This window comes from Rissa tridactyla, chromosome 10, assembly GCF_028500815.1.
Source record: "Rissa tridactyla isolate bRisTri1 chromosome 10, bRisTri1.patW.cur.20221130, whole genome shotgun sequence".
NCBI lineage: Eukaryota > Metazoa > Chordata > Aves > Charadriiformes > Laridae > Rissa > Rissa tridactyla.
Genome location: NC_071475.1, coordinates 5,752,586 through 5,776,653, shown reverse-complemented (window position 1 = coordinate 5,776,653; position 24,068 = coordinate 5,752,586). Strand labels below are relative to the sequence as shown.

Here is a 24,068-nt window from a genome sequence, read left to right as displayed (position 1 = left end):
GCAACCGAACGCACCCCCCAGCTCCGTCCTCCCGCACCCGGCACCGGTGCAAGAGCTGGGCACGGCCCAGGCTCGGCAGGCGTGGGGCGGCCTCTGGGGGCGGGCCGTGCTCGCCAGCACCGGAGCTGGGGGGAGGCCGAGGCTTTGCATAAGCCACGTTTAGGCCCGCAGGGAGACGGGGCAAAGGCTGTCGGGCCCCGCTGAGCGGCTCTGACGGCTGCTCTTCATAAAGAATCCCGGGAGGGGTGTTAATTAAAGAAGCCTCTGTCGGGGTGTGGCCGCACGCACGATGCCAGTCACCGTGGTGGCAGCAGCTCGTGTGCCCGGGGTGGGAGCAGGACGGGGCCATGGTGCAGGGACAGGGACAGCTCGTAGTGTTTGTACCGGGGTGAACGGACACCCCTGTTCCAGAGCAGCCAGTTCCTCCGCTCGTGCAGGGGAATACAGAGTTTGGGTGTATCTGCACATGTCTGATTCGCAAATCAGCCGCGAACCTTAACAAGATGTGGAAGCGGGTGAGGCCTCTGGAGCATTTCAAGAGGGCCAAGTTCAGCGATGGCTGCCATTAACCTTAGCGGCCTTGAGAAGAAAGCTGGCCCGAGATGGTCTGGTCCCCGCTGTGGTTTTGGGTCCAGCGTGAGGCTGCTGGGACAGGAGGAAGGAGGATTTTGCGTGACACCTGCCCGCATACACACACCTCAGGCTGACAGCCTGCGATACCTCACCTGGCACACGTGTGTGCGTGCCGTCGGGGCACACGGGAGGCGCGGGATCGAGCCCTGCTGCTCCCAGTGCCTGCACACCCCGCGCTGGCGGCAACCGACATGCTCCGGCCCCACCGAGTGGGCCGGGAAGGCCCGCTGCCCGCCGCGGGGGGGCCAACTCGCAGGTCTCCCCAGCGTCGCGGAGGGGCCGGGGGGGGATAAACGCCCTCCCTGTCCCTGCGGGCCCGCTTGGGGCAAACGTGCCCACGCGTGTCCCTGCTGCCATCAACGGGGGCCGTGCCCACGCCCTGCCGGGGTACCGGGGCGGGCCCGCCACCGCCTCATCGCCACCTCCACCATCCGCTCCGAACCGGGCCGGGGCTGCCCGAACCGGGCCGGGGAGGCCCGAACCGAGGCGAGGATGCCCGAACCTAGCCGGGGCGGCCCGAACCGGTCCGAACGCTGCCGAGCCCGTCTCCGAGCCCCGTTCGGGGCGGAGCCAAAGGCGGCCGGTCTGGGCTGTGCTCCGCAGTGGCGGAGGGGACAGGGGAGGGGACACGGGAAGTGTCGGGGCTGGGGCCGGGGGGGGGGGGAGTGCGCGCGGCCGCGCTCGCGCGCGGCGGGGGCGCGCGCGGGGCGCAGAGGCGGCAGCCAAGATGGCGGCGCGGGTGGCGCAGGGGCCGGCAGCCCGCGGGCGCGCCTAGGCCGCGGTGTGTCCCGTCCCCGTCCCCCCTCCCCCACCCCGCCCCCAAAACCCGGGCGGGGTCCCCGCCGTCCCGGTCCCCCCTCCCCAACCCCCCTACCCCGCCCCGCCCGCCCCCTCCGGCAGGATGCTGCCCTCGCAGGAAGCCTCCAAGCTCTACCATGACAACTACGTGCGGAACTCGCGGGCCATCGGCGTGCTCTGGGCCATCTTCACCATCTGCTTCGCCATCATCAACGTGGTGGTCTTCATCCAGCCCTACTGGGTGGGCGACAGCGTCAACACCCCCAAGCCCGGTTACTTCGGGCTGTTCCACTACTGCGTGGGCAGCGGGCTGGCGGGCCGGGAGCTGTCGTGCCGCGGCTCCTTCACCGACTTCAGCACCATCCCCTCGGGCGCCTTCCAGGCGGCGGCCTTCTTCGTGCTGCTCTCCATGGTGCTGACGCTGGGCTGCATCACCTGCTTCGCCCTCTTCTTCTTCTGCAACACCGCCACCGTCTACAAGATCTGCGCCTGGATGCAGCTGCTGGCAGGTACACACCGGCACACACCCCCACACACACCCCACCCCTCCCCACCACCCCACCCACCCCCGGCAGGCATCGCCCCCCCACCCCCACCCCCACTCCCGACCGGCCTTCTCTGGGTTCTGGGGCGGGGGACGGGTGTGGGGGACCGTGGGGTTGGCTGGGATGGCAGTGTCAAACGTGGGGCGGTGGGTGTGGGAGCCCCGGGCGCTGGTGGCAGGACCCCCGGCCACACGGAACACCAGGATTGCTCAAGGAAGCTGGGCTGGGTGCAAGCGGTGCGGGGACATGGTTCCAGGAACCAGCCACAAGGCTTCCTGGGACACCCAGGCCAGGCACTAGCACTGACAGAGGACCAGAAGTGGGCACCAGCTGAGGGCATTTGCCCCTGAGGCTCCCCAGGCATTGCTATCAGGGCCCGTGGCTACAGGGAACACCAGGGTTGCTCAAGGAAGCTGGGCTGGGTACAAGCAGTGTGGGGCCATGGTTCCAGGAACCAGCCCCAGGGCTTCTTGGGACACCCAGGCCAGGCACTAGCGCTGACAGAGCACCAGAAACAGGCACCTATTCTGGCTACTGGCTCCCGGGGCTCCCTAGGCACTGGTATCGGGGTCCATGGCCACAGGCAACACTAGGGTTGCTCAAGGAAGCTGGGCTGGGTGCAAGTGGTGCAGAGCCATGGTTCCAGGAACCAGCCCCAAAGCCTCCCGGGACACCCATGCCAGGCACTAGCGCTGACAGAGCACCAGGAATGGGCACCAGCTCAGGGCACTGGCCCCCAAGGCTCCCCAGGCACCCGTATCAGGGCCCTGGCCACAGGGGACACCAGGGTTGCTCAAGGAAGCTATGCTAGGCACAAGTACTGTGGATCCATTGGACATCCCAGCCAGGAACCAGCCTCAGGATGGACCAGGGCTTCCTGGGACACCCAGGCCAGGCACTAGAGCTGACAGAGCACCAGAAACAGGCACCAGCTCTGGACACTGGCATGTGGGGCTCCCTAGGGAAGACCTGACCCCAGGGAACCACAGGGCTCCCTGGATCACAGTGGGAAAGCTGGATCAGGGACTCTCCTCAGGAGACCCCAGAACAGCCCTGGGGTACCTGGACAGCCTGGAGCACCCTGGGCCAGGGACCAGCCTCGGGGCACCCCAGTACACTCCAGTCAGGGGCCAACTTTGGGACACCCTACAACAAGAGCTGTCCCACAGAGGCAGGGACCAGCCCCAAGGATGCCCTAGGACACCTGGGACCAACCCCCTAGGGACCCAGACCCCCTGGGACACCCCACATCAGGGAGTAGTCCCCTTCAAGCCAGTGGGAGCTGAGGAGCACAGTCTCTCTGTCTACCCAGCCCCAAGGGCATCCCTGAGCAAGCCCAGCCCGCAGGGGATGCCCACTTTAGGGGAACCCCTAGCCCCTGAAGGGACCCCATCATTGGCAGGAGCCCATGCATGGAACTTCCCAGCCCTGTAAACGGACCTGTGCACAGACGGACCCTCCAGTTCCCCCTTGAAGAGATGTTGTGCCCAGCCTTCCTCCCTCCCTCCAGCATCATCAAGGGGCTCTGAGGACAGACCTTCCCTAGCTCTCTGCATAAAAACATCCCAAGTACAGCGCTTCCCAGTGGGACACCATATATTTACCTTCTGAGGATGTCTCCTCAGAAGTGACTCCAGGCTCAGTCATTTCCCCCAGAAGTGGCCCTTTTTATAGATCCTCCTTTACTCCCTCCACAAAAGAAACCCCACTGTAGGTGTACCCCAACACTCTCATAGACTCACGCCTCAAAGGGACACCATGGAATAACCCAGGCTTTTCCCAAGAAGGGGACATGGTGCTTTTCTTGATAAGGATCCCAAATATCCCCTTGTATGCAGACCTCCAAGCTGTCCTCACAGAGGGTCTGTCCTTCTGGTAGAAAGACCCCGAGAAGAGACCCTGAGCTTCCCCCGGTAGTGAGACCCTTCACTTCATTCTCTCTCCAGTTTTACCACATGTGGAAAGACATTGCGTTACTCCCCACTTCATAGAAGGTGTGAATAGGCCCAGAGCTTCCACCAGAAAGACCCAGAGCCCCCCATATTCCTAATAAAAGCGTCCCACTCTGCCCTCCTGGGAAGAAGGCTTCCTCCCCCACCATGCTAGGGGCTTGCAGCTGGCCCAGCTCTCTTCTTTGCAGCTGGCTTGGGCTGGAAAGCCTGACCTCTCCTCACCCAGATCAGGACCACAGCCAGACCTGGTGTTGCCTTGGCTTATCGGGAAATTCCTTCATCTTTAATTTTCCCTCTCCCGAAGATTTACCGGTTTAAGGCAAGCTCAGAGCCTAAATCCTACCGATTGTCAGCAGCTTAATCAAGTGGCTTGGAGCGCCCGGCCGGTGCTGCTGCTGCACAGGAAGCTGTGGTGGAGGATGCTGCACCAAAACGCAGCCCCGGTGCCTCCTGTCCTGCCCCCAGCTCAGGGCTGGGGCAGTCAGGGCAGCACCCTGCGTCTGTCACCTCTGGGTACCCCTCCCCCTGCCCTGGGACTTGTCCCTGCTCACACTTTGCACCTTGTGGCTACATTTGTGTTGCTCACAACTGTGGTTGTGAGAACCCCGAGTGCGTGGCTTGCTGGGGCCGTGGGTTGTCTCTTCTGGACCCAGCTGGCCCAGGCTTGGCTTGGAGCTCTCCCATAGCAGTGGGGCTATGCGGCCTTTCTGTGTCGGGGAAAGTCTGAGGCGGCATTCACAGAGACTGGCCATCCACCCTGTGCTGAGGTGGGGCAGCACAAGGCAGCTTCTGTCCTGCAGGAGAGGCTGGTGTTGCCATCAGGGAGGGCCAGGACATGGCAAGAGGGAACCTCATCTGGGAGGATGAAGCAGGGCTGAACTTCCCTGGGCATGTCAGAGGCAGCCGCAGGTGGATGTGTTACCTTGCACGTGGAGAAGGAGCTGCCGTGTCCCATGAAGAGGAAACCATGGGCCAAATCCCATGGGTAGGGCAGGGCGGGGGCCCGATGCAGGCTCCAGCACGGTGTGATGGCAAGGTTCAGAGAGTCACCCACCTGGGACGTCAGAGGGTTGTGCCATAGCAGAGGGCTTGGAGGAGCAGAGAAGAGAAAGGCGTTCCTCCTGCCTGGGGGAGGTTTTAGCTGAAGCACCGCTGGCAGAAGCAACAGCAAGGCCCAAAATTTCATGGTCTCACTGGTGAAAACCACAGTGACGAAAGGCAGTGATGAAAACAAGATGAAAGGCAGAGAGATGGGCCAGAGGTGGGTCCACCCAGTCTCTGTGGGATGGCCGGTGCAGAATACAGGGCTGCTGAGCGAGGGCATGAACAGGCTCTTCAAAGAGGAGAAAAGTCAAGAGCAGGAAAGTCGGGGAGGAGGATGATCAGGAATTCAGTATCTCTTTCTGAAAAAAAAAGACGTTTAAATCGTCAATGTCTAATTAGTGGACGACAATCAAGGAAGGGTTTAATTAGAGCTTCACAGAAAGCCCCAGCTCAAAAGCCACTGCCCCCCTAGGAGGAAACTGGATCTAATTAAGAGGAGAGACTGCTTTATCGCAAATAGAAACGTAGCCATCTGCCCTGTTCAAAATCCCAATAACGCAAAACTGGAGATTTTGCTAAATCCTTCTGTTATAAAACCAGAAACAGTCCTTTAACATGAGCACGTCAACAACTGTATAACTCACAGCACCCTGATGCCTCCCCAGTCCTCAAAATTAGCGGAGAAGCTCCTTCAGAAAGTCCCACGGGATGATGCTTACTTGAAGAGAAATGGGCTGCGTGGGTGATCCCTCTCATCCACCCTCCATGGAGGGCTGGTACGGGAGCGAGAAGGCAGCTGGGCTGGGATGCCTCTGTTCCACGTAGCAGTCATCTGCTGGAGACCAGAGCCCAGGAATACACCACCACCACCACACACTGAGGTGGCTGCCCAGGAGCTTGAGCATTTCCTCCGATTCCCTTATTCTGTGCTGTAACGCAAGACGTGGTCAACCTGTGAGTTGAGTCCAAGCTTTGAACAAACTTGTCCTGGTGTCCGGCACTAACGCTGGAGCGAGAGACCCCAGCTGCCTCTGCGTGGCACCGCACCACGTGCCGTCTGTGAGGACAGTCACTCTGAGTGGGTCCAGGGCTCTGTTTTTAGGGGGCCTTCAGGCAGACCTTCAGTCTACTGAGGGTCAAAAGAGGCAGCCAGCTGAGCGTGCAGTCCCTCTTGCAGGGAGAAAGTGACTGGCCGCGTTTGAAGTTGTTTCCCCACTAGACCCACTTCTTTCAAGTTCAAGTCCAGCAGGTGGTGTGGTGGCACCTTCCAGCTCCCCTAGGCCAGATCTGGGCACACAACGTGCGGTGCCTTTCCACCTGAGGCCATGTCATTGGCCACGGGGCTGGGGTTTGTCTTTATCAGTGTCAAGTTGGAGTTAATTATGCTGTGTCCAGGCACCTTCCCCGACGGAGAATGTGATAATGCGTATCCATCTCAGCCCTTTCTCCTTTGGGAGACCCCCTTCGGAGCTACACTCATCTTTCCAATGGGCTCTTCCCACCCACCAGCGTGTGAACTGGGAGCAGAGGCAGAGCCTCAGTGCCTTCATCTTCTGTACTTGAGCTGCGTTTGTCACCATCTGAGCGGAGACCCCTCACGTGGTGCAGCTGCACGGCATCGTTTCAGCATGTCCGAGGAGAGCAGCGGTTAGGAAGGCCGTTGCCAACTGCTGATCCGATCAGGGCTGAGCCGCGCGGTGTGACGGTGTGGCTGCAGCCTTGTGGAAGAGCAGGGTCTGGCCCGAACAAACACCGCAGCCCCGAAACGCTCCCTGGTGCCGGTGGTCATGCGGTGACTCCGCTGAGCCACGTCAGGATGGGCTCGTCTTCCCAACTGGGGCTCGGCTGGAGAGCCAGCTCCTCTCGGAGAGAGTTTGAGGTTTCGAAAAAAAATTGTTCTCGTGGACATAAAAGTCATTCACTGAAATTCTTGATGAAAAAATAAGAGACAGGCAGCACTGCTCCAAACTAGCTAGGCAGTGTAACTGGGCCAGCTGCTTTCTCTGCTCAAGGGAGAAATAGTGCCAATATATGATCTTCCAGGTGATATGAACTTCCACCCACCGACCTCACAGCAAAAAGACGACATCTCTCTAAAAAAATTTGCATTTGCTGAATTGCCGGCTTCTGGCCCCAGAAAAGCTTTCCTGAAGATTTTCCCCTCTCCTTCCCCTGCCCCTCCTGTTGTACACTGGGGACAGGAGCAGCGACACGGCACAGACCTCGTGTCTGTCCAACACCTTGTGCCCCGCAGCACCCAGCCCTGAGCTTTGGGAAAGCAGCGTAACCCTCCGGCCGCGGTGGCTGCCGTCCCCGCCGTCCCGCGGTGAGGGACCGAGCCGGGCACTGCGGAGCCGCTCGTGTCCCGCGGCTTACGTCCCTTAACTCTTGTTCCAGATAAAGTAACTGTCAGTTCTGATTCATACACACTCGTAACTCCATTCTGAATCCTGATGACTTTTTTGGCTCGTAAACAGCCTGTGGAACAAAATGCCGTAAGGGAGCTCGTGTCTGTGTAAATGGCCGATGCTAGCCCTCCCGAGCACGCTGCCTTTAATTTTCCTTTATTTTTGAGGGATTTCTATTTTTAGGAAGGGGGGGGGGGAAATTTTTTTGTTCCCTTTCCTTTTGGTGCTCGGCTCTCAGGAGGTTTCCTAGTGAGCAGCAGCCACCCCAGACTCCAAAGTCAGGGCACTGTCCCTCTTCTCCTGGAGGTTGGGGGGCTGGTGTGCAGTGTCCAGGGGCACCGTGGTGGGGATCTCCAGCGGGCACCCCACCATGTGCTGATGGCACAGCATTGTGGTGAGCGGCCGCGGGTACCTAGAGCTTCCTCCCCTTTGGCACAAGGTAGATATGAGGGCAGGGGGGGGTCACCAAAATACCTCTGGCAGAGGTGGGAGTGATGTGCACAAGGGAAGGGGACGGGCAGCTCGCTGAACCCAAGGGAGGGGGCGCTGCTGCCCACAGGGCCAAATGCCTCGCTGTCCCCAAGCCCCTTTGGGACCCAGCAGTTGCTGGTTTTCCCCCACTTACCCCCACGTTTTCCAGTTTTCACTCCCCCGTGTGTCCTGTGGCAGCGCGATGCTCTGCGCGTCCCTGGTTGGGGGGAGGCCATGTCTTTCACGTGTCCTTAGCGCCTTCCACCCATGGCAGGCGAGAGCAGTAAAAACCAGCCTTCACCCAAACCTGCAGGCTAAACTAGACAGCAAAAGAAGTGATTAAAAAAAAATCAGATTTGAATCCTTCAGGCACAACTGCACAGGACTGGGGCGGCGCTGGGATAACCGTGGTACTCGGCAAACACGGAGGTTACTCAGACGGTCCAGATCAGCTAAATGCACCTGCTGCCGGGGGACGTTGTCCTGCCAGGAGGAGCCTCCTCTTCTCTCTCTGCTAAAATCTCATTCCAGTGTTGCGGCCCGAGCCGTAACACTGAATTCCCTTCAATTAATTTCTTCTGCCAGGATATCAAAAGCCCTTGAGATGCCCATTACATTTCTAGGGGGCTCTGACGAGGGAGCACCACGGAGTGGGAAGCCGTGAACCAGCTGCAAAGCCAAGTGGAGAAATGCTGGTTCCCCTGGGGCCAGAGGCCCAGCAGCATCCCGCGGGCAGCCCTGCAAACCTCAGCTGGGTCACCCTCCCTCCGTGTACACCCTGCCCCGGGGATCACCAAAATGCCCCGTCTCAAATCCGCCTGGCCAACTGGGAAAACTCTGGAAGAGGGAGTTGGAGCCCAGGGCCTGGGGGAGGGATGACAGCTGTGGGGTGTGACGAAGCAGCTGGTTGTCCTCGGGGACTGGCACCACACCCTCAGAAGAACAGGAATTAAAACCAAAATGGATGGGAGTTGGGTTTTTCTTTTTTTTTTTTTTTTTCCTTTTTAATAGCATCTCTTGTAGGAGTCATCACTTGGTGTGCTTTTCATGCAGTTGCAAGGCGTGGAAATAGGCTGTTTTAAACAAAAAACGACACTTTCCTGCAGGGTTGCAAGGGACCTCGGGGCGTTGGGAGGCAGGTGGTGGCAGATCGGTGCTGGGGGCAGAGGGACGGGCAGGTGGAGCTCCGTCTGCGCGCCCCTCGGACCTGCTGCGAGGGGCTTGTTGAAAAGGGCAGCGCTGGGGTCTGTTGGCCGTGCGGGGATCCCCCTCCTCGTTCTCCCTCTGCACGTCAGCGTCGCTCCTTGCTGCAGGCACGGGAGGGTGTTCCCAGGACACTGGGTGGCCCGGGGATACGCGGGAAAGGGAATTGCTTGTGACAGAGCAGAGGACTCGGCTTGCTGCTGGGAACGCGTAGGACAGATGGGAAGAGGAGAGCTCCGCGCCGCCCTTCGCTGGGAGAGGAGCCGCCTTTGGTGGCCAGGCCCCACCATGGCCACTGCCCGGGGAGCTGCATGGCAGAGAGGGGCTCCTGGGAAGAGGCCGGTCGCCCTCGGGCACATGCGGTGGCTCGGGAGTGCTCCTTTGCCCTGGTAGTGAATTTGTACTTTAATTCTCTCTGGCAAACGGGGGCTGTGAGATCTGGGGCCGAGCTCCTTGAGCTGCTCCACGGGCCAGGGCACAGGCTGCCCTCGCCCCGGTGCCAGCGCAGAATGGGCACAGGGGGACAGGAGGGACCAGGGCAGGCAGACGCAGGGTAGAGCCAGCCCCAGTGGTCCTGGCAGTGGCCACCGCTGCCTGTCCCCCGTGGCTGTGTTGTGACAACCTGCTGCACCTGTGGCTCACGTGCTGTGTGTTTTTCCCATACCTTTTTGAGCCGCTCTCTGCTTTCGCCTTAAATGCCATCTCTTGTGTCCTCCACGAGTGCCGTAGCCCTCCAGCACGTTAATCCACTGCCTCCTGTGTCACTGCCCTGTCCTGCCATGTTTGGGACCTGCTGATGTCCTGGGGGACCCTCACCCCTGCAGCTGAGGTGTTTGCAGAGCAGCGAGCTCTCGGCGACCTCCTGCTTTACCCAGGCAGCCGCATCCACCCAGATCCCAAATAAACTCTTGAAACGCAGAGGAAATACTGATGCTTGCGGAGCCCAGGAAAAGACCCAGGGGCTGCTCTTCTGCTCCTCCAAAGGGCTGCCCCAGGGCCATGCGCAAAAGCCAGGAGCCCGGCCGAGCCCCTGCTGGTGGAGATAAAATTGGCAGCTGATTATTTTTTTGTTTATTTAAATTTGCCTTCTCCTGCAGCCCTGGGCCAAGAGGGGCTGTTGCTGGGAGGGCTGCTGCCCACCCGGGCAGTGGGGGTGCTCGCCTTGCCGCTGGCCGTGCTTTCCTCCGGCCTCACTGCGCTCTTTTCTCCTCCTCATCCATTTCGGCAGAGCCGTTCCAGCCCTGCCTGTTTCCAGCCTGGGTCGTGTCAGCCTGACCAAGTGCTGCGGGGCCAAAACCACCCCCTCGCCGGGGATGGCCACGGAGCACTGTAGCTTTTTTCCACGGCTGCACTGCACCAGTGGGGTCCTAAAATCCTCTCGGCACCTCCGCTTTCCCAGGGAGAGTCCCTGCCGTAGGTCTGCTGCTCTCCCCCTCGCCTTTAATTCAGGCACTCGTCTGAATTCAATGGCATCTAGCTCGGAGGTGCCCAAGGTTGCTGCTCACCATCTACTGTGCAACGCATGGCGTCAGTGCTGATTGTATGTTTCTTTCCAGAAGGGATGGTTTGGGGTTGGTCTGGTCCCAGCGGACAGGGAGTTCCCGCAGACCCGGCCGTGCTCGGCTGGGTGTACCTGGTGACGACGTGCCGGAGATGCCGGCACCTCACGCGTGCACCGCGCTCCACAGCCACGCGGTGCCGGGCTGCGTATGGTCATAAATCAGGTCGCAGAGCTCCCCTCTGTCCGTAAAGATGCTTTTTCCAATCAAATGGGCAGTGTGGGGGGAGGAGGCAGAGGCCAGGCAGCAGCTGGCAGGTGGTATACGTGCTGGTGTGCGGCTGCCGAGGGCGTCCCTGCCCTTTCCCAGGGAGAGCTCATCAGGATGCAGGGGCCGTGCCGAGCCCCCGTGTGATGCCCTGTGCCAGCCCTGCGCTCCCTTTCCCCCCCTCCTAGGACTTCTCTCCCTACCGAGAGCCGTTAAAAGCTCACCTCAGCCCCCCCCCGAGACCACCGCGGCAGCACTGGCGCCTGGCCGGGTGTTTGCTGTCCCTCCAGCAATGAGGGACGGGGAGGCACTTTGTCACTCATGTGGGCACAAGCCTCTCTCGGTTCTTTCCTAACCCAGGACAAAAATACTCACAGCGCATCCCAGCTGCTCTACAAAGGCATTAATATTTTTAGCCTTCCCAGCTGATGCGGGACGAGGAGCTGTTGTACTGGCTGTAGTCAGAAAAAGCGTCGCCTCCTTACCTTGGCAGTCACAGGCTTTGTCTCGGCATTTCCCTTCCCGTTCACCCTGGTGCTCCCGGATGTCTCCCTGCGTGCGGGAGCGTGCGGGATGGAGGCAGGCTGAGCAGGCGAGCCCGCTGGGCGTGACGCGAGGTGGTGGGATGTGGGTGCTCCCCGGGACGACGACAACCCTCTTGGCAGGCAGCACCCCTGCCTGCAGCCCACCGGCAGCTCCTGCCCACGCGCAGGGAGCCTGTGGTGATGAGGAAAGCCCGTGGGAAACCGCTGATCCCGTGGTTGCCGCTCGAAGAAACCGAGCCCCTGATATCCACGTTTGTGCCTGGGGCAGGTTTGGGGCAGCCACGTGCAAATGTAGCCCCCTGGGGACTCCCGCCGTCACCCGTTGCGCTGCCTGGCTGTCATGGGGTCAAGGCAGACGCTTGTGCACTGACAGGGGGGTCTCAGCACCCGGCACTGGCACCCCGGAGTGTCCCCCTGATGCTTCTCCCTCCTCTCGCCCCTGCAGCGCTCTGCCTGGTGCTGGGCTGCATGATCTTTCCCGACGGCTGGGATGCAGAGACCATACGGGATATGTGCGGGGAGAAGACAGGGAAGTACTCCCTGGGCGACTGCTCCGTGCGCTGGGCTTACATCCTGGCCATCATCGGCATCCTCAACGCCCTCATCCTTTCCTTCCTGGCCTTCGTCCTCGGCAACCGGCAAAACGACCTGCTGCACGAGGAGCTCAAGACAGAGAGCAAAGGTGAGCGCTGCGCTGCCAGGGGTCCCGGGGCCCCACGCCGTGGCCCTGGGGGGGGTCCCGGGTGGGAAAAGCCCAGGGATCTCAGCCCCTCCGGCAGCCTGCAGCCGGGCGAGGGTCCCACGGGCTTAACCACCACCTGCAAAGTGAGGCAGGTCGGGCAGGGTGGGAGTGGGCTGCCGGGCGCCCGCCCTGCCTGACGCACTCTCTTCTGTTTTCACAGATTTTGTCGGCACCGCGGTAAGTCCTGAGTGTCACCATCCCGTCCCCCGGCCCTGACTGTGTGGCGTGTCGGGGTGTGACTGTGCTGGGTGGCCCCTCATGGGGTGGGCTGGGGGGACCCTGGCTGTGCGGGAAGGGAGGCAGCAGGGACAGGGAGGCAGCAGGGATGGGGACAGGCACGTGCATGGCACATGCTGGTGGCACGATGGCGCAGTGAGTCCTGCCCAACACTGTCCCCGACCTGCTGTGCTCTCCCCGCAGAGGATATAAGGCCAAGCGCCCGCAACAGGATCCTCTTCCCGCGGCCGGCAGCCTGGGCGCTCCCTCCCCGTCCTGCCCTTCGTCTGCTGCCAGCGGCCACGCAGTGTCCCGTGCCGCCCCCTGGGCCCCACCGCCCACGCTGGGGACGTGCCAGCCGCCCGCCGCATCCACCGTCACCTCCATGTCCACGCCGGCACCGCCATCCCACGCACCCCACCAGCTCCGCACCCCCCACTGCCCGCGGGCCGCCACCGCCGGGGGAGGATGCCCCAAACCCGCTTCGTTTGAGAACAGCGTCCAACTGCGGTTTTGCTTCGAGGAAAAAACAGTCTCAGAGTTTTTAACAGATTTCTACATCCCCAGGACTCCTGACCCGCAGAATCCCACCTGAACGCGCGCCCAGCGACGCCCCGCGCCGGCTGCTCCGGGCCCCGGCCCCCTCCCCGCTCCCATTTTGTACAGCTCCGTGATCCTGTCTCCACAGCTGGGGGACCCGGTGGCCAGGACGGGGCCCAACCCCTACTTTTACGTGTAAATTCATATTCTCTAAACAGGGTAAAGTGACTCGAGCCCCCTGGCCCCCACCCCGGGAGCCTGGCCCCAGGATGTGGTGTTTTCCGGCGCATGGCTGGGGACCACAGGGGCCTCGCTGCCACCGGCTGCTGGGACACCCGACTCGCGCTGCCGCTGAATGTAAGCCCTGGTAAGTGGGAGCAGCTGAACATGCAAAACCCCCCCGAGGCGGGCGCAGGAGGACCCCCCCCGCCAGCCCCCTCCCCGAGCCAGCCGCGGGCTGTTGCCAAACGCCTTCCCTCCCCATCCCCATACGGTGCTTTATCTCCACTGGTGACGGCAAGGCTCTCCCCGCCACACGGCATGGCCGGGGCAGGGGGGGACACCCAGGCTCTCCCGTGCCGACCCTGGCATCCTGTCCCTGTCCCCTGCCTGCGCCTCGCTGGCACATGGCGATGGCCCGGGGTGGTGCTGAGCCCAGCAGCCTCCGAGCACGACCCAGCTTCAATCACACACACACAGCACCCAACAGCCAGCACCGACAACCCCGGCACCCTCCCCGGCACGGGCGGCTGCAGCCCGGCTGTGGCTCTGCTGGCCACACCGGCGTGTGTGGGCTTCCCCGGGTGCCGGCTCGCGGGGGGGCTCCGGTCACCACAGCCCTTGCAATGCAATAAAGTCCTCAGCACTGGCCCGGTCTCAGTGCAAGTAGCCGGGGGCTGTTTGCAGGGGGTCCCGGCAGGGCTGGGAGCGGGGCCGAGCTGGGCGCAGGGAGCGGAGCGGGACCGTGGCCCCAGGACGGGCAGCCCTGGGCAGAGGAGCCGCTGCCCATCCGCAGGCACCCAGGCAGGGCCACAGCGCAGGGAGGCTGCTGGGGGACGGCAATGAAGGGCTCCGCAGGAACCACCACCCAGCCCGGGGAGCCGGGGCTGGCGGGAGCCGGTAAGTGGTGCCCTGAGGCCCCGCGGGGCGGCGGTGAGGGACAGGACCCAGCCCAAACACCTGCCGGGAGCCAAAGTCACTTGGGACGGCACCGGCGCTCCTTCTGCCAACGGCCGCTGCCAGCCACAAGCCCGGCGGTGCCAGCGTTCCTCCGGCAGCGCCCGTGTCCTCCCCGGAGCGGGGCTGGTGGGAGCCCCCCGCATCCCCCGGGTCTTGCCAGCTTGTGAGCGCTGCTGCCGGCTGAATTGGAAAAACAAACGAAGAAAATCAGTGGAGAAAGGAATACAGTAGCTGTAATATATCTGTATTTTAGTACAAAGTTTGATACAGTGTTTCACAAAACCTTATTGAAAAATATAATTCAAACCAGACGAGCTCGGAGCCCTGTGGTGTGGGGGGGAACTGGGACGGGCTCCTCCGGACACGGTGGATGAGGACAAGATGGTTTGCAAGGGGGATGTCGGAGGACCTGGCGTGGGCACCGGCCATGGCACGGCTACGTGGGGTGGGGAGGGAGGGGAGCCCACCCTGCGCCCCCCCGTGGGGCTGAGCCTCCATCCACCCACAAGCAGGGGGACACTGGCAGCGCGAGTCCCCAGGGAATGGGTCTGTCCCACCCCGTGGCAAGGCGGGAGGTGGGGTGGGGGGGGGTTTTCTATCACTAGGAGCGTTTTGACCGTCCCCTTTTGCCCCTCCATGGGTCCCCCCGCCCTGGGTTGCAGAGCCACAGTGCACCACGGGCGGTCTGTCGCCTCATGGGGTGACACCCCAGTAGGAGCCTCCTGAAAATCAGCAAATTCCTGTGTCTTGATGGAAAAAACAACTCACATGGCTCGTCGGTCCAACGGCACGCTCTGGTAGAGGCGCGGGGACAGCTTTGCAGGCTGTGTGAGCGCCAGGGCAGCCTGGGGACCTCTTGGCCATCTGGAGAGCTTCGGCCAGCTCTGGCCTCCCCAAACGGGACACGCTCACGGCCCGGGGCAGCGCTGGGCAGGCAACACAGCAGGGAGGGGCGGCTGAGGGATGGGGAGAACGTGTTGGCGCCCACAGCTGCTTTGGGGGAAGGCACAGAGGGGACGGAGCCAGACTCTTCTGGGGAACGCACAGGGACAGGACGAGCCACCCCACAGAGTCCCACGAGGCGTCAGGGGAGCGCTTTCGCGTGGAGGGTGGTGGAGCACTGGAGGGGCTGGGCACCTCGGACCAACGTTGAGGATCAGCACTTGGAGGCAGGCCCGGCGTGTGCCACTGCAGGCTCAGCCCGTCTCAGGCTGCCTAAGGAAAAGGCAAGCGGGATGAAAACTAAAAGCCCTGGGCATCAGCGCACCAGAAACCAGGTTCTGAAGCAGGACACCTGCCACCTTATCTCCTCCCCAGATGAGCTTGAGCGAGAAGAGCAGCGGCGCAGCCACAACCTCACAACCCCAGCCAGGAAGCTCAGGGAATTTCCCTTTCCTGCTCCTGGAGCAGCCCCCGGCTTCACCCGAAATTCTGGCAAAAGGGAGGTCTGCAGGGCTGCTCCCGCAAGGTTCCATTTACCCTGCAGGGACAGGGAAGAGAGACCAACAGAAACACCCCCCCTGCCTCCCCCCACGACCTGGGCACCAGCGCTGAAGGTGGTAAGGAAACAGAAAGGGACTTTCGAAAATACTGGTTTTCAAGTTAAGTATTTTTATTATCAAAATTATTACATCTCTTGTGAAAGTTCAAATGTTACAGCATGGTGTAAAAACTCCACTAGAGTAAGAAGCTAAAGCCCCCCACCTTTCCAAGAGCTTTCCAGGGTCCCTCCCTCCTGCCCCCCTGCTGCGCCCAAAGGTGCCGGAGCCTCTGGGCAGGGCCCCCCCGGCCTCCTCCTGCCACCCGGCAGGGCAGAGCCCGCCTGCCCCGTGCTGTTCAGAGCACGAAAGGGGAGGCTGCACCCCCAGGGCTAAGCCGAGTGAAGTTTACACCTATTTTATACAGTATACAGACACCCAACTGCGGGGTGACAAGTTCCATCCCAACACGCTCACAGCCAGACAGTGTGAGAAAAGTTACTCTTTGTTTCAATATTTTTAAAAGTCTCCCCTAGGTTGAACAAACACCTGATTTCAATTGTGAATTAGAGAAACCTGTAACAGTCCTAAAAAAAGGAAGAAGACTGTGCATCTGAAAAGACAGGGGAGACAGACTCACAGCATTATGTTATCCAAGAGAAAGGAGAAGTTCCACTGCAGCACCAGGGATGACAACTGTCGTATATTAGCTAACCTACTATGGTTATAACTGAATATAAAATTAGATAAATAAAAACACGCCCGATATTACAGTAAACAAGTGAGAAAGAAGCTGGCAATCGTATGGAATTGAACAGACAGCGCACCGTGTCTGGGCTGGCTCCGCTGCCACGCTCGGCGGGGACAGACATTCCCGCACAGGCCGGGGTCCCCACCGAGCACCCGACCACCACCTCCCTGCAGCCCCCCCCGCTCCTCAGCCAGGCAGCCCCCCCCACACGCCGCAGCATCACGTTACTTTAATCAGGCCCCCGGTCACCCCCCAGCGTGTCTGCTCACCGGCAGCCAGAGATTCCCCCCCGCTGGCACGGTGGCACGTGGCAGCACCGCCCCAGCAATTCTCCCGTTCACAGACCTGCGACGGAGGCGGCCATCGCGCCCCGTCGGAGCAGCACGCGACAGTGCATCCCAGATCCTCTGCAGCAACAGGCACACACACTCCAACCGACCCCCCCACCCCCTGCTAGTTCACATTTGCGGAGACTCTTGTTGTCCTGGAAAAAGCTCCGACCGCGGCAGTCGTGACCCAGGCCCAAAGGCAGCCGTGTGCGCTCGTCTGCTTGTGACTGGAATGATCGTAACGGATTAAAGCCCTCCCCAGAACGCACTGAGAACCTGACCTTTAAAGAGAGCTTTGGGATTGGAGTTCAACTTCCCCCAATGTTTCTTTTAACTGCTTTCGTATTCAAAAAGATGTCCGTACTGCATGAGTGACTGTGGCCATGGGCACGGACAAGAGACAGAGGCTGCACCACAGTCATTGCACTTGAACCATTTGCTTTTTTTTTTTTCTTAATTTTTTTTTTCTTTTTCTTTTTTTTTTTTTTTCTTTTTTTTTTTGCAATGTACCCATGCATCAGGGAACAGCTTTGCTACAGTCTCTGCCTCAGAGAAATCTGCGTTCTCCTGCAAGGCCAGAGGCCAATACTGCTCACAAATCTCACCCGTGCATTTCAGACCTCAGCCTCTGACCCCTGGCACCCCAGCATCAGGTGCAAGCTCCCAACACTGGCCCAGGAGCCGCTTCCAGAGGTGACTGGAAGGAGCTATGGGCAGTTTTGTCCTCCTGGAGTCCAGACAGCCCTAGGAAAGTCCCGTTTGAGTCTTTACTCCAGAACCTTGAAGCTGCTGAAGTCTGTACTGATGGACACTGCTTCCCCCGCGGTGCGGATAGTGTTGTGCATTGGAAATCACTGCCCCCCGGGAGCCCTGGTAGAGAACAGACTGCCCAGAATTCGGTAGGCTGATAGTCCGCAAGTCTGACTGTAGTGACCTAGCACTTTGGGGAGCAGAGGTGGAGCCCGACGCGCCTGTGCAGGGCTGGGAGCCCGACTCGGAGGAAAGAGAGTCCACAGCCGTCTGCTGTGCTGGGCTGGCAGCAGCAGGGCAGCTCTTCTTCAGGAGGCTGCCGCTGACGCCGCCAGAGTGCTGCTGGCTGCTGTAATACCCCGAATTCCCTGCAAACAGGGCAGAGGAGTCTGTGGAGACCGTGTGGGCAGGGCTGGAGTAAGAGGTGGAGGAGAGGGATGTTTCCGAGGAACCGTGAGAGAGGCTGTGTGCTGTCCTCTGTGCTGCTGCTCGATAGCTGTATCCGGGAGACGGGGTAAGGTGTCCTCTGTAGGGGGAGGAACTCTGCTGGAGAAGGGTCTGCGATTCTGCCTGGGGACTGTCAGACTGCAGGAGCTGAATGAAGCGGTGGGGAAAAAAAAAAAAGAAGATATGTCAGACCGACTTCCCCGTTTCCCACCTTCTTCTCATGCCAAAGGTGCTTAGTGTGGCGGGACTGGGAATAACTGGCAGCCAAACCCAGTTTCTCCCCTAATCCCGTTAAAAGCTTTATTTCAGAATGGGCAGATAATATATGAAATGATTTACCTGGTAGCTGTATCGAGAAGGACTGTAAACTGCTGGTCCTTTGTGGGCATCTGGAGTGTCTCCTTCTGCTGTGTCTGCAATGTACAGGTAAGACGTTAACCCCCACGCTCCGGACTAAGGGCACAGCGCTTCCCTCTCCAATGACACACCTGCACAAAACCCAGCTGCCTTGTTCTCCATCCAGCTACAGCCGAGGCAAGAGCAGCTTCTCCAGCCACCAGCGTTTCAGAAGCTGAAGAATCCTAGCTCGAGGCAACTGAAAAACCTTACCATGTGTAAATCAGCCATACACGTTAGGAACGGCTGCTTCCCTTACCCCAGCGCGCTCTGGTTTAGCACAAAGCTCATCTGCTTGGACCAGCCTATCTGAGCGGCTGCACCACACGGCCTGGGCTCCCTCGGCTCTGCAGAAGGATCCGAGAGGCTGAAGACAGTTTCTAAGGACGCAGTGATCGTCCACTCAGCCTCGGTCATAGGAATCCACCTGGCTACAGTTACAGCAGGGGAGATAAAAGTGCCCCTTCTTAGATAGTTGTCAGCAGGATCCTGCTGCAGGTTTTCCTCAAAGGCAGATCCAGACGCTGCCAAAGACTGAGGTCCCGCACTGCCAAGGCTGACAGCACCCCTGCTGCTGCTCTGGGGATTATGCTTTACAAGTCAACCGAGCTGCTCCGAACGGAGTTACTCTTAGACTTCAGGAATACCTATTTTTGAAACAGGCCAAGCTGACAGAAATGCTTTGAAGTTTGAAGGGCACCAGCAGCACAGCACACGCTGATCCACCTTATTTATGTGAGAGATCAAGAGGAATAAGCTTCTTATTGACAGAGCAAGCCTTTCTAGCACCTGTATCTTAGAGAGTGGGTGAGCTGCTTCTCCTACCAAATAACTGAACCTGAACTGGGGTAGACAAGAAGTACTTACTGCAAGCGACCCAGTCACTTTACCACATGTATATTTTTCAGTTGCTACTACTGTAAGCGTGGGGTTCAGCTGGCGATCATGCTCTCTTTAGGAAGGAGTGAAACCAGTGGGACTAGAAGATTTCACATCAGAGTTATGTAGCAGTCTAATGAGACAGAGCTGTTTATCTGCAGCATCTCAGGGATTCTCAGCGGCCGCGTTTGAAATGCCTTGGTGAAACAGCGTTGGTATTAGTATCAAATTTATATGACAGATGTGTCTCAGTCATGAAACAGGACACACTGTCTCAGCCTGCTCTGTACTTCTGCCAGACAGGTCTGGCTTTGCATCAGCTGCACTGGCACGAGCACCAGTGTCAGCAGTGCCCATGGCTCTGCTGCGGTTGTCCTCTCTCTGTGCTACATCACAGTTGTTGGCTGAGCTCAACAGGAGTCTGGATGGAGTTGTCTTGTCTGCCGTTGAGGCTCAGAAGCCTCCTTCCTCAGGGCACAGGACCTGTGCAGAGACTGGAGCACGAAGCTCCCAGCTGTGTCCTGTGCTACCTTCCATTTTCTGAAATGACACACGATGCACCAAGTAGCTATTTGCTGTAGGTGACGTCCCGAGTCCTGCACTGCAGAACGGCAAACCTTGGAAATTCGAGGCATGTTTTGTTAAGCAGTCACACACAGGACAGACTAACTGCTCAATCCAGGAGACTGTCATGGTTAACAGAAGTAGAGCACAAGAATCAGAAGAAATCTAAAGAGTTTTGGAAGAAATGGTGTCTTAAAAGACCAGGCACACAAGCAAGGGCTGCACAATTTACTGGCAGTGCCGGTTCACAGAAAAAAACCTGACAAGTTAAAGACTATCAAAAGATTCTAAACGGCAAAGGGTAAATAAACTATAACCTTCCTGAATTTATGTAAACTTAAAAAGATAAAGCCAACATTTCAACACTCATTTCTTAATACCTGCACAAGGAAGACCTGAAAGAACCGCGGTACTGGCCTGTGTCAACCTAAAGCATATACGAAGTGCCAGCTTTAACTGAGAGCAGCTGCAATTCTCACAAGTGTGGCATGCACACAAATCCTATTTCATTCCTACATGACCCATCAACAAACCCCCCATGTCTGGGGTTTTTAGTTCCCCTCATGTTATTACTCATTACAGCATCAAGTAAACGTGTATCTTCACAACTCCTACAGGTGATACCAGGAACGGCAGGGACTCAGCCACTCACTTGTTTCACTAAGAAGCGGATCAGCAACTGGGGGAGGGAAGGTGGCTTGCAGAATCTAAACAAACTACTGAAGAAATTGCCAGAATTTGCAAAATAAGAAAAAAATACTTTGCTGTGCTAGGATGAAGGAGACAAAAAGACTTTAAACCATGAGTCTCTAACAACAGTTCTCGGCTATGAGGAAGCAGGGACTGACAGCAACACACAGACTAAGTTATTTATTTAAATATGATGATCCATTGCTATAAGTCCTGAGTGTGATCAGGGTTCTGAGGGCACTATCTGTTAGGGGAAAATAACCAGGTTCAACACAGACTGCAAAATAAATAAAAGGAAAATAACTCCATTTCACAGCTGAGAAATTAGGCAATGATGAAGCGATCTGTCCATCTCACAGAAAGCCACATCTCACCTTCAGACCACAGATAGATAAGAGGGTTGCAATTTCAGCTCAGGTTACAAATACTCACTGACTCTGCATCCTACTTGGCGAGGACAATGCTTTATTCAGAGAAGAAAGGAACATCAACACAGAACCGAATTCCTCTCAGCACGGAGGTACATTCCACAAAACTGACAAATATCATAACTCAAGGAATCAAGGAACTTCAAAAAGAGCTGAAGTAAGGCTTGGAAGCTAAATTAGTTCTTAGCACTGCCTAAAGCCTGCATTTCAGTGCGATAACACATTCATCTGGATGTTCAGCCAACTAGAATTATCGAATGATAGCACTTTCATCCCCAGTACATAGGGGCAATTGAGGCAATGCTGCTTAACCCGTCTGTCCAAGGACAAAGAAGCTGTCCCTGACAGAGCCAAGACGCAGGTGGTCTTGAATCCAAATCCGGGAGAATCATGGAAGTCTTCCAGGCAGTACATAAATAATAAGAAAGTATGGTTTGCAGAAGGCTCTTATAAGGCATTGATAATGTTAAAGAAGGTAAAACTAACTTCATAGGCAAGTTTGCAAAGTCATCTGAGCCCATCATTTCCCACCAACCAAGCCTTCCAAAGTTCCATCTTCCTACCTGCATCTCTCTCAACAGCGCTGTCACAGGTAGGTGAGGATTCGTTTCTCTGGGATACCTTTGCACCACTTCGCAGCACCTTCTCAAGCATGCCTCGGCCCTCTCGAAGCCTCTCCACTGACGTCGGGACCATCCTGCAACAAAAACCCGGTAACAGCTGAGCATCACTATCACGCAGCCGAGAGCAACGTGACCAACGCACAAGGGGGCTGTGGGGTCCTCAGTATAATCACAGGACAGGTTTAGTTTCTGCTTAAATTCACTGGTATGATGTTAGCGCAAACGCAAACCTCTACACCACAGAAGGGAGGGTTCAGAGACCACCAGCTCTCTAGACAGATGAGGAATAAACTTCTGAACTGCTTTTGCAATTTAAATAGCCTCCTGTGGGATTTTAGGTTGCCAGTCACCAGCTACCATGATAGCACTGCCCTCAGAAATAAAATTTACTCATCAAAAACACGGTGTAAACATCCAGTTCAGTAGATTACAGGACACCTTCTTCCAGAAAAATCGTTTCGAGATTCAACAGCATTTTGAAAATCCTGGTATTGTTTTAAAATTAGATGCAGTTATTTTGCATAGATTACATTTATGCAAACTAAAAAGAAGCAAACCCAATACCTTCAAGATAGTACAGTCAGATAATGCAACGTTCCTGGAGCAGAGCTAGCTTGGGCCATTTTACCCATTAATGCTACTTTGTCCCGTTTATTTTGTAATGTGAAAACTCTCCACTCAAGATTGGTGCTAGATCTCGTTCCATTATATGTTACCAGTGTCTAGTCTGAGGGTGAAAAACAGAGGTGAAGTGGCTTTCCTAAAGCCAACGTGTAGAAGAAAAACAGAGCCACCGACAACCCCCAGGCCCCCGGGTGAATATTCAAATCTACCATGCACACACAGGACCATCCAAATCTCTTTAGAAATATGAGTTTCAACCTATAAGACAGTAGCACCTTCATCAGGGATTCCCAATACCTTTACCCTAGACACTGAAGTAAACGCGCCTTAAAAATGCCCGAATTTAAATATTTAGTATAATATTAAACGTACTGCATATCATAGAAGTATGCAGCTTAACACCGTATTAACAGATTTGGTTTTTTTTTTTTTTAAGATATATTAAAAACTGTGCTTTACATTAGCTTGTCTTTTTCTTTTTTTTTTAAATAAATAGCCCAGACATTGAAGTTCACCCCTCAATGAAGCAGAAGGGAGAAGGGGCCAGAGTTCACACCTCATGGAGGTGAATGGGGTGAGGGGGTGAATTCACACCTTCGTTGCTGCTATTGTTTTGCTGGAGACAGTTTTCTGCAAGGCTGGGTTTACTGGGCAGCAGCACATCTGTTTACATTGTGATGGCTGTATCTTGGCAACTGAAAGAGACAGAAACTTAATTTTTTTTAAATGAAAGCTATTGGCAAATATTGTAGAATTCAGCAAAAATCTGGACAACTCTAAAAATTAAGGCACGTAATTTTAGTTCCCACCATTTTCTTCTGTCCCTAATATTAAATTACTGTGAATGTCTGGAAATGTATCTGAAATGTAAGCACTCAGAGTTAAAGATGAAATTAGGTCACAACTTTAACTCAGTAACATGCAGTTTCTAATATATTTTTTAAAAGTAGGTGACTGTACATTTGTTAGCCTTGCCCATTACACCACAGAACAACAAGAATTTAAAAGGCAGGAAATACTGCTTAAACCCATTTCAAAACGTTATCAGCATGGTTTCAACTTTATATCCAGTGTCCCATAACAATACGATCTTTATTCCCACACCATACTTACTCATGAAACCACGTGAGATAGTGAAGGCAGAGCACCTGCTGAGGAGCAGCAGATGAAGCTCACAGAATATAAAACGCGGTACTCGAGCGAGGTTGCCATGCTGACACCTCACCCCGAACTAGGTTTTTTTCATTCATTTTTTTCCTCTCACTCTATTGCAGGCAGAAGGAAGTGGCACGGGATATCGACGCTTGCACAGAATAATATTTGTTTATAAAATAATGACTGTAAACTAATCATCAGCTGACTGTCTCAGCTGTGGCCAGTCCCAACATCTGGCAGAAGCTCATCTGGTAGACAGAGTACTGTCAGAAAGGTACAAGACAACTTATGTCTATTAAGCTCCGCTGGAAAAGTGATGGAAAAGGGAAGGAAACAGATCTTATTACTCCTGCAAATTCACCCAGACCAGTATTTCTCAAGCACTTTCAACACAGACTTCATACTTCTCACTGCCTTCAGCATTGCTTAGCATCTCTTCCCTTGCCATCCGCCTGCCATTACATGAGCAGTGACACAGCTGCGTACGTGGAGAATCAGCATTAAGAAAGGTATGCCTTTTTGCCTGCGGTGTGCACGAACAGCACTTGAATACAAAGCAGCAGAGCCAGTGTATCACATAGCTCCCATCGGCAGAACACCCTAACCATCGCTTCATTGACGCTATAATACAACTCTCCACATTTCAGTGCTGCATTACTTCATTTTTTGGACCAGACATTACTATCAGGTTGAAGTTTTTGAAGACCAGCCTTTCCCTTTATCAAACCTTCTCATGGTAACAGGATAAAGGTGGTTTTTCCACGCCTTTGGCAAGCCACTGACTGCAGTCTGGTAACTGCTCTTCAAGCTATATATGCAAAGCCTTAGGAAAGTTGGAGTTGTTTCACTGTCCCTGCTTCTCAGATGCAAAGGTGCAGAGGCCTCTGTTAGCTTTCCTTCTGAATAGGAGTT

The 24,068-nt window shown here is 56.7% G+C and overlaps 2 protein-coding genes across 9 annotated transcripts in view; one reads left to right on the top strand and one right to left on the bottom strand.

Annotated features, from left to right (window-relative positions):
* The first annotated feature begins 1,514 nt into the window (after positions 1–1,514).
* On the top strand, positions 1,515–14,346 carry LHFPL4 (LHFPL tetraspan subfamily member 4). Of its 5 annotated transcripts, XM_054216570.1 has the most exons (5): positions 1,515–1,940; positions 11,811–12,047; positions 12,268–12,284; positions 13,082–13,230; positions 13,770–14,346. In XM_054216570.1, the coding sequence occupies exons 1-5, from the start codon at positions 1,535–1,537 to the stop codon at positions 13,984–13,986; spliced, it is 1,026 nt and encodes a 341-aa protein (XP_054072545.1). In that variant the 5' UTR covers positions 1,515–1,534; the 3' UTR covers positions 13,987–14,346. The 5 variants fall into 5 exon arrangements, with proteins under 5 accessions (XP_054072545.1, XP_054072547.1, XP_054072546.1 ...); XM_054216572.1 differs by lacking the exon at positions 13,770–14,346 and having other exon boundaries at positions 12,891–13,209; XM_054216571.1 differs by lacking the exon at positions 13,770–14,346 and having other exon boundaries at positions 12,528–13,209.
* A 1,290-nt stretch (positions 14,347–15,636) lies between these two features.
* Positions 15,637–24,068, bottom strand: part of SETD5 (SET domain containing 5) — a 68,921-nt gene continuing 60,489 nt past the window's right edge. For 3 of the 4 annotated variants that reach the window (XM_054215835.1, XM_054215836.1, XM_054215834.1), the window contains 3 exons: positions 21,318–21,451; positions 18,137–18,210; positions 15,637–17,944 (listed from right to left, as the gene is read on the bottom strand). In XM_054215835.1, coding sequence (XP_054071810.1) covers positions 17,345–17,944; positions 18,137–18,210; positions 21,318–21,451 — 808 coding nt within the window. In that variant the 3' untranslated portion in view covers positions 15,637–17,344. Of the gene's footprint in view, positions 17,945–18,136; positions 18,211–21,317; positions 21,452–22,595; positions 22,697–24,068 lie in introns of those variants that run through there. The other variant, XR_008468642.1, reaches the window with a different exon arrangement.

Coding starts and splice junctions, on each gene's coding strand:
- LHFPL4 (XM_054216570.1), top strand. CDS start 1,535: ATGCTGCCCTCGCAGGAAGCCTCCAAGCTCTACCATGACAACTACGTG. Junction 1,941..11,810: donor CTGGATGCAGCTGCTGGCAG/GTACACACCGGC, acceptor TCGCCCCTGCAG/CGCTCTGCCTGGTGCTGGGC. Junction 13,231..13,769: donor GCCGCTGAATGTAAGCCCTG/GTAAGTGGGAGC, acceptor GGCTGTTTGCAG/GGGGTCCCGGCAGGGCTGGG.